Source organism: Apis dorsata, unplaced genomic scaffold (assembly GCF_000469605.1).
Source record: "Apis dorsata unplaced genomic scaffold, Apis dorsata 1.3 scaffold_94, whole genome shotgun sequence".
Classification (NCBI taxonomy): domain Eukaryota; kingdom Metazoa; phylum Arthropoda; class Insecta; order Hymenoptera; family Apidae; genus Apis; species Apis dorsata.
Genome location: NW_006263392.1, coordinates 523,585 through 534,168, shown reverse-complemented (window position 1 = coordinate 534,168; position 10,584 = coordinate 523,585). Strand labels below are relative to the sequence as shown.

General features: G+C 20.8%; 1 protein-coding gene across 6 annotated transcripts in view; it reads left to right on the top strand.

Moving 5' to 3' along the window:
- The window catches only part of LOC102677557 (retinal guanylyl cyclase 2), a 38,915-nt gene that overhangs the window by 16,987 nt on the left and 11,344 nt on the right, over window positions 1-10,584 (top strand). For all 6 annotated transcript variants that reach the window (XM_031508670.1, XM_006611930.2, XM_031508669.1 and 3 more), the window contains 7 exons: window positions 307-466; window positions 2,014-2,163; window positions 2,797-2,968; window positions 3,531-3,671; window positions 3,841-4,033; window positions 4,168-4,339; window positions 9,859-10,129. In XM_031508670.1, the coding sequence (XP_031364530.1) occupies window positions 307-466; window positions 2,014-2,163; window positions 2,797-2,968; window positions 3,531-3,671; window positions 3,841-4,033; window positions 4,168-4,339; window positions 9,859-10,129 (1,259 nt within the window). The remainder of the gene's footprint in view (window positions 1-306; window positions 467-2,013; window positions 2,164-2,796; window positions 2,969-3,530; window positions 3,672-3,840; window positions 4,034-4,167; window positions 4,340-9,858; window positions 10,130-10,584) is intronic.

The following is a 10,584-nucleotide window of genomic DNA, read 5'->3' as shown; positions in this document are numbered from 1 at the left end:
ATATAAGTTATATAAATTATAAGAATATATAATAAATAAAAAATAATTTCATCTGAAAATTTAATGAAAAACTTATGACATTTATAAGATTTTTTTATATTATCTCAAAAGAAAAATATTATTATCATAGTATATTATATAATATTTATTTAAAACATTTTTTGTTTATTTAAAACATTTCTCTATTAAAAATAATCATGTGTAGATATTTAAAATGGATACTGAATATCAATCGCAAAAAATAAAAAAAAGAAAAAAATAAAATGACAAATTGAATATTAATATTTGATATGATTTTATTCAAAGGGTATGAAATATCTTCATGGTACACCAGTGCGTGTACATGGTTATCTTACTTCGCGAAACTGTGTCATCGATGCTCGTTGGGTTCTTAAAGTTACCGATTATGGACTGCCTGTTTTTTATGAAGCACAAAATATTGTTCCTCCAACAAAAACATCTAGAGGTATGATACAATAAAAAATATTGTCACTTTTCTAGCTTTGATTTATATTAACATAAAAATCCGAGCATAAATTTCATTAAAAATATCTTCAGATTGATAAAAAAAATTATTAATTTTTTAATTGTAAATATTTAAAAAAGAGATGCGTTCTCGATTTTCAACAGAAATATGTTTTTTTTTTAAATATGTTACAAAAGTCAATTGTTTTCAAGTTCTGTCAAAAATTTTGAAAATAATGATAAGAAAAGAAAATATATGATTCAACATATATGAAAATATATGAGAAATAATAATAAATGAATATAATATATATAATATATATATAAATAAAAAAACAAATAATAATAAATGAAAAATAATGATAAAAAATCGTAGAAAATAAAACTGAACGAAATAAATATAATGCACGGTTTATTTTTATTATTATCAATTTAAAATTATTTTAATTATATTGTGTTTGATTTCATTTTCATCGATAACATGATTAATATGTATATCTTTTATAAAAGAAAGATTAAAATTATAATTCAATTTTTCCTTAAATTAATTATATTTATACATTCCGCGATAAAAATAACATTCTACGAATTTCTCAAAGTAAATACAATATGTTCAAATTTTTTATGAATACCCATATAAAATATCATTTTCTTAATAATATAGAAGAAGATCAATCGTAATGTACATTTTTATCTACAAATTTGGCTTATATATGTAAAAAATATATACAATAAAATAATAACACAAGTTTCATAAAACATATTAACATATAAACATATTAATAATAGACGTATTTTTGTATACCAAGACTAAATCTATCTAATAAAAATTATTTATTATGTTTATTAAGTTTAGAAAATAAAAGGATACAAATTATTAATTTTTGCTTTATTTTATTTTCTAATACAAATTTCAATTATTATAATTCAAATAATAAATAAGCATTAATGACATTTTTTGTGTTTATTTATTTTGATTTCTTCAGATATTCATGAATATTCTATAAACTCACACGATTTATCATTATTTATTTTATTATATAAATATTATGCATGCATTATTATGTATTTGCATGCATATCTACATCTATTTCTATCTGTGATATAGCTAATATTTCATTTAATTAATTAATGATTTTATTGAATCACCTTCGATTTCTTTATCCTTGTATAATATTTTATAAATTTAAATATGTAATTTTCCGAAATCCGAAATATATAAGTCAAACTTGCATTTATATTATCTATAAAACAAAAATAAGAATTAAGTTTGAATGATGTGAAGTAGCTATATGAATCTAATAATATTATATACATCAATATATAATTCAATATAATAGATATCATCAAATATTTGCAAATATTTAAAAATTAAAATCGAGTAATAATTATATGCATAGGAAATTTTAAAATATTGATTTTTAAAATATATTTCAAAATCAGCGAAATTCAGAACCTGTCTGTTTTTTAATAATTATCTTCTAAATTTTTTAATGCAAGTTCGCAATGATTATTCTTCTTATATTCTTTTTCTTCTGTTATCTTTAGATCTTTTATGGACTGCGCCTGAATTATTAAGGCAACCAAATCTTCAAAAAAAAGGAACACAACCGGGAGACGTTTATAGTTTTGGTATCATTATGCAGGAGGTAGTAGTTCGTGGAGAACCATTTTGCATGCTCGCTTTATCGCCAGAAGGTAACCAATAAAAATTTTTATATATAATCAATCTACAATAAATTATTATTTATATATTATTATTTATACACAAATATAATTAACTCGTGAATCCTAAGTAAAAAAAAAAGTAAAGGATTAAATATATTCTACCTTTTAAAACCGAAGATTTAAGATTCGGTTAATTAACTGCAAGAAAATACAAATTTTTTACAAATTTAAATAAATTTTTTACAAATTTAAATAAATTATCTCTTTTTTCAATTAAATTTTAGTGATGCTACGATTTATCTATATTCAACGATTATTTATTTATTTATTTTTTTTTTTTTTTTTTTCGAAAAAAAAAAAAAAATCTTTAAAAAAAGAAAAAACCCACCCTCACAAAAATTGAATTAAAAAAAAAAAAAATCTTTAAAAAAAGAAAAAACCCACCCTCACAAAAATTGAATTAAAAAAAAAAAAAATCTTTAAAAAAAGAAAAAACCCACCCTCACAAAAATTGAATTAAAAAAAAAAAAATATATTTTTTTTTTTTTAATTCAATTTTTGTGAGGGTGGGTTTTTTCTTTTTTTAAAGATTTTTTTTTTTTTTTTTTTTTTTTTACTGAAAAGAATTCTAATTAAAATGAAATTTACATTTTCCTCTTATAGATATTATCGAAAAAGTGATGAAACCACCGCCCTTGATTAGGCCATCTGTGAGCAAAGGTGCAGCACCACCAGAAGCGATAAATATTATGCGTCAATGTTGGGCAGAAACACCGGATATGAGACCTGATTTTAATGATGTTCATGATCTTTTCAAAAAACTGAATCATGGAAGGTAAACAGAATGAAATAAACAATATTCAAAAATAAATGTATTTTATTTTTATTACATATTTATATGAATATAATCTCAAATTTATGACTCAAATGCGGCAATTTGTATTATTTTTAACAAGAAAAGAATAAAAAAAAAAGTACTGTTGATTGATTAAAATTGAATCGCGTTATGTAAAATTTTAATGAGTATTGATGGTAAAATAAATGTCATAAACTATATGAGAACTATTCGATGAAAGTTTTAATATTTGCGTAAAAAAGAGGGAAGCGTATATGATTATAATCTAACTGATCAAAAGCAATGAGTGAAAATAAATTAAATAAAAACAAAATATAGTTTAAAAATATAGTGTTTTCATAATCATGTATATATATAAAATTCATTTTATCATCACTTTCATATAAATATTTATTCTATTTACGCGCTGAAAGGCCATTTAATGTGAACATCCATACGCATTCTTGAATCTCATATATATATATTTGAAGAAATTATCATACATAATAGAAACATGAATTTTATCATCCGCTGTTAATAAATACATATATATTACTTATAGAAAAGTCAACATTGTCGATACAATGTTTCAAATGCTGGAAAAGTATTCAAACAATTTGGAAGAATTGATACGTGAACGCACGGAACAATTAGACATGGAAAAGAAGAAAACGGAACAATTATTGAATCGAATGTTACCCAGGTAATATTCAAATATTCCAAATTATCCAAAATATCTCTCTTCTCTCCTCCTCTTTCTATTTATAATAAAAAATATAGATACTTTTATGATTAGTACATCAATATATAAAATCTTCAAAAAAAAGATTTTATAAAATAATTTAAAAATATATATATATATAATGTTACAGTTCTGTTGCTGAAAAATTAAAACTTGGTATGCCAGTCGATCCTGAAGAATTCCGAGAAGTAACGATCTATTTTTCGGATATAGTTGGTTTCACAACAATTTCAGCACATTCAACCCCGTTCCAAGTAGTCGATCTTTTAAATGATTTATATACATGCTTCGATGCCACGATCAACGCATATACTGTATATAAGGTGATGAAGTAGATGCAATAGATGGTACAACACAATTGAAAACCGTAATCGATGTTCACTCGAACAATGTTTGGTAAAGAAAATCGCTATCTGTTACCGTTAAACGAAGAACATTTTATTCTTCATTGTTATAGGTGGAAACTATAGGAGATGCTTATATGGTCGTAGGAGGTTGTCCTGTAAGAATATCTGATCATGCTTCTCAAATAGCTACGATGGCTCTCGATTTGCTGCATCAAAGTGGAAAATTCAAATTGAAACATCTGCCAAAAACTCAGCTGAGGTTGAGAATTGGTCTTCATACAGGTTAAGTAACTAATTTTATTATTGAAATTATCTATTTTACACAAAATTTTAAAAAACTCCGGTGACTGATAGTGATTGAGGAGAAAAGAAATTAAATCTCATATATAGAATATTCATAAAAACGAGGGATATTTTTGGAAAATGAATTCATCAAAACCATGAAAAATGTTCATATATATCCCATAAAATTTAATTAATTAATTTATTTAGTTAATTAATTTATTAATTAAGTTATAAACATTTTAATTTTATATTACATAGAAAAGTGAGAACATTTAGCTGCACGAAAATATTGCAATGTCGCTTGTATAGCATCTCAATAAAAGTAAATATATATTGATATTCTTTTATACATAAATAATTATTTTTGAATTTTAATATAATATACAATATATGTAATATCATGTAATATAATACAACATTTTTATATCATTTAAAAAAAAACTTTTAATTTATTGCAAATTAAAGTCTAATTTGTAAAATGTAATTTGTTATTTAACAGATACTTATATCAGATAAATTATAACAAATTCCACAATATTTAAAGTTATACGATAATTACATAATAGTTCATTTAAAATTATAAATGAATCATTTTCAAAATTATAAATGTTTCATTCAACTTGCCATACTTGTCGAAATCCATAGAAACAAATCAAAACATACTTTTATATATAAAATTTCGAATTAAAAAGATTAAATATGTTTTTATATACACAATTTTTTAATTATTTTTACATATACAAAAAAGTCTCAAATACTAATGATACTTGAATCAATTTGAATTTCAGATTATTAATGAGCTAGTTAAATCATTGACAAATCTTTATTTTTATTTTACTTGCATTCAATATTTTTTATTCTTATATAAAAAGAAATAATAATCTATCTGGATATCACATAATAATATAAATATCAATATTGCATATTAATATAATATGCATATTCAAGTAATAAAATATATATATATATATATATATATATATTGCAATTGCTTCTTTTATGTATATCTTAAATATTAAAAATTCACTAATTTCTTTTTTATACTATAATTTTTTGTATACATTATCAACAAACGAACCGACACGAAGAGCAAGTAAAAAAAACAATATTATTTTAGTAATTATTTAGTATTATTTAGTAAGGAAAGATTATTGATCTAAGCTTTCGTATTCTTATATTTAATGCATATAAATATAAATAAGATTCAATTTTGAATATTATTATCTCATCAAGTCTTTTTTTTTCTAAAGCCCACAATCACGTTCAATTGTTAACAGTGCTATTTCAGTAACATATTATTGCTGTGCCGCAGAGTTAAATTTAGAATTTGATGAAATAATATATATTTGAATACTTGTTTAAAATAAAATTTTAACTAAATAATTTTCATATAAAATTAAGTTGTATGATAATAAATAATAATCAAAATTTAATTTTATTGTAAGAAATTAATGTAAATAGTCAAATAAAACAAAATATCTCTAATATGCAATAATAACATGAAAAAAAAAGTACAATACTATATATATTTTACTATAATTTTTTAGTGAATACAAAATGCGATATTATATGATGTGATTCAAGTATTGAATTTCGATTATTATTTTTTTTTTTTTTTCTATTTAGTAATCTTATATCAAAATAAAAAAAATTCAAAATCATGAAATAAAGATAAAGATTTTTTAATTGATGCATTGATCTATGAAATTCAAATTGATTCAAATATCATTAGTGACTTTTTTATACATATGAGATATAAATAAGTTTATATGTAGAAAAACATTCAATCTTTCTAATCTGAAATGGGAGTCTGTTTTGATTTGCTCCTAAGGATTTTGGTAAATAGGGAGATTGAATGTCATACAACAATTCAACTATGGATTTAAATAATATGTTTGTACCATAAAATAATTTATCTATTATATTGGATTTATATAAAGTGTATATGTTAATATTCTGGAATTTACTAAAATTTATTCCAAGTAAGATTTTGTTAAATAAAAAGTTATATAATACGTACATTATATTACATTACACTAAAATTTATTTAAAATAATCAATTATATATAAAAAAAAAAATATTAGTGTATTTATTTTCATTGAGGGGCTCTGTTACTCAAGCGACATTGCAATACTGCTGCACATCCAACTGAGCGTTCTCGCTCTTTTATTGAGCTGTCTCGTTCTAATACAAACTTAAAATACTTATAACTTGTTAATTAAGCCTTATCAGACATATATGCATATGAACTTTTTTCATCGTTTTAATGTCTAGAATCTATCCTTCAAAAATGTCTTACATATTTATTAATATTTTGTATATATATATATCAATGTATACCAGTATATATAAAAGAGACTATGAAGAATTGATACATTTTTGAAAAAAAAAGATTGTATAAAAGAAACTAAATAATATTTTAATGATCTGAATAATATTTTAATCTTTTTGCATATTTATTCTATATTTATTCTATTAATCTATTTATTCTATATTTAATTCTATTTTATTTTATTTTTAATTTTATTTTTTAATAAAAATAAAAAATATTTTTTAAATTTAAAAAATGTTTTTTCATAAATGATACAAAGTATTTCTCCATTTATAGGAGAATTGATATATATATAATGGGAAACATGAAAATAAAATATAAATATAAATATTTATTTCGTATAAATTTCATAAACATCTTTTTCGAATAGTTATATCAGCATATTGTGTATGGCAGCATTTGGAACACATTTGATATTGAATCCAATAGTCATTTGACTTCAAACGTGAATATAAAAAATTACAATAAATACAAGTTGCATTTTCATTTTCGTCTATATTTTCAATATGTGTCATTTTGAAATTAATAAATATTAATTATTTCTATTAGTAATTTTTGTTTTTTGTTTGTTAATATTTGCGATGCTATAAAATTGGATAAAAAATTATATTTTTGTTACTTTTATATTTATTTTTAATTATATATCTAGATAATGACATCTTATTGTATTTTTTAGTCATTTTTTTATTGATTTATTTTTGTTAATAATTTCCAGTACAGCATATCATTAAAATAAATTTATTTGATAACTTTTAGACTTTCATTTAAACGACATCTATTAAAGTGAACAAATATCCATTATAATTTGTTTATAATACAAACAAAATATTTATTATAAATTACACAAGATTAAATTATTTTAGAAAGATAATATCAAATCTCCTTTAATTGTATGTTTCATGAAAATAATAATTCTAATAATATTTAATTTTAACCTGAAAAGAACAAGAATATATATATGTAATATTGGATATATTTTTAAAATAAAATTAACGATATTTTATAAAAAAATAAAATATAAATCAATACTCAGTGATAAAAATCTTATAAATTTATAAATAAAATAAAAATTTACATTTTTCAACACGAAAATGTACTTTCTTTAATAAAATAGATTAATAAATTTAAATAAAACAATTGTAATTTAATACAATCTACATAAAATATTCTATATTAAAGCATACGCTTCTTTTTTATTTTTAACGTGGAAAGTATAAAAAATGTATCAAACCTATCTATGTATCAATTCTGTATCCCAGTCTCTCTTATTCAATATATGGTACTAAAATTTGTTTATTAATATTTCGAAAAATAATAATTTATTAAAAATAAAATTTTATATTTTATTTGGAATTTTTCATCTTTAGTCCTTCTAAGTTTTATCAATCAGTCATTGAAATTTTTTGAAATTTAAAAATTAAAGAATGTTAATGTATTGGAAACCTTAAAAGAGTTGATTTTAAAGATCAAATAAACATAAAAGTTAACATATATAAATATATTAAGCTTATAAATTATAAATAATTTAAATGATATATACGTTAAATAAAGCGAAATGAAGAATGATGCAATGAAGACCCAATTTTTATTTCCACATCGCTTCATCTAATACAAACTTAAATTGTTTATAATTTAATAAATAAATTTCAATTAACATTTTTATATATCAATGTTTTATATTTAATTTGATTTCTAAAATCGATTTTTTAAAAGCATAATTAACTCTTTCGCAAATTTCCTATATACCAAATGTTTCAATTACATATTATGTAAATATATATACATATATATATATAAATATATATACGCTATAGACAATATATATATATATATCTCACTATCATATGATAATATTGAAACATGTAGATTATACAATGTAGATTATACTATATATTTTTTATCGAAATACGAAATATTTTTAATGTTATGATTGATGAAGAGAGATCAAAAATAATAAATAATAATAAGAACAATATAATATAATAAAATAATAATAATAAGAACAATAAATTTTTTCAAATCAATTTTTTTTTAAATCTATCAATTAACTTCCTTAATAAACTTGATCTCAATAACCTTAAAATATATTGTTAGGAACATCATTATGAACAAATTCATTCTTTGCACATAATTGACAATCAATTTTGATTTTCGATTTGTTTGCAATTTCAATTATTAATAATTGAAAGATATGTAATATAATTCGATTAGAAATTTATGCCTCAAGATTACAATTGTTGTAAATCTATAATTTTCAAAATATTAATATTTTGTTAATTAAAATTGTTAATTAAAATAACATTAATTTTTTCATTATACATATGCACGTTTGACAATATTGCATCAATACTATTTTTCTATTGTTTCTATAAACACATTTTCATGATCAGCATTTAAAATATATAATGATTAAACTAATATTATCAATGAATTAATATAACTTAATATTTATTTATGTAAGGTTTGGAATTTTTAAATTTTGCGAACAAACTATAAAACAACTCTTGTACGATCAAAATTTTATAATTAATGAAATGAAATAATTAATTAATGAAATAATTAATGAAATTATAATAATTAATAAATATTAAATTAGGCTGATATCATTCGAAGGCTGATAATTTTGATTATAATAAAATATAATTTCCATTATTGTTTTACATTTTATTTTCTTATTTTGTGAATATAAAAAAGTCTCAAACTCACTATCGATGGATATTAAAAATGATGCTATTTGTTTGTTCATTATATCGTATTTATATAAACAATTGACAACAAATACAACGATCAAGAAATTTGCACACACTATTATAAATGCATGTATATAGACAGATTTCAAAAAAATCTTTTTTTGGATTGGCCAGTTGTGTGTAAAAGTAAAAATTGTTCAAAATATTGCTTTTTATAACATATTTCTAGGTACATTTGTAAATTAAAATCGACAAGAGAGAAATAAATTCATCAAAATATGATATAATGGAAACATTATAATCCTGATAAAATAATAATGAATTTTCGAATAAAAATATTTCGTATTTTAATAATACAATTAGTATTATATACAATAATACAATTAAAAATACATTGTTTATTATCATGATACTAAAATATGTCATTCTCAATAGCAAAAAAAAGTTATATCAGTTATCATCGTTTTTTGATATATTAATTGCATGAATATAGGTCCTTGCTGCGCTGGTGTTGTTGGTCTGACAATGCCAAGATACTGTCTTTTTGGTGATACTGTTAATACCGCATCGAGGATGGAATCCACCGGCGCACCATGGCGTATTCATCTTAGTCAAGCGACTAGAGATCGATTGACTCAAGTGGGTGGATATCAAATCGAATATCGCGGGTCAACTGAAGTTAAAGGCAAAGGGAAAATGCCTACTTATTGGTTACTAGGAAAGCAAGGCTTCGATAAAGAACTTCCAACGCCACCTCCACTTGGGTAAGCCTTTATGCTTATTCAGTTTTATTCTTATTTATTTAGTTTCCATTGTAAGATCATTTTTATGCTAAATATGATTATAGTAGTTATAATTAATTATAGTTGATTATATAGAAAATAAATCTTCTTAAATATACTTCAACAATTTTAATGAATTTTAAAATATGTTATAGAAGAAAAAATTTTAAAAAATTTTCTTTTATAATATATATAATATATTATATTTATAATATATATATCTTTTATAATATATATAATATATTATATTTATAATATATATATATATATAATTAAAAATAATTTATAATATATATATCTTTTATAATATATATAATCTATTATATATATAATCGCCGCTTAACCTTAATTTTTAAAATATTTACAAAAAATGATTACTAAGCACGTACGCTAATGTATGATATTGAATTTTGACTATATGTACCGATAATGTGTAT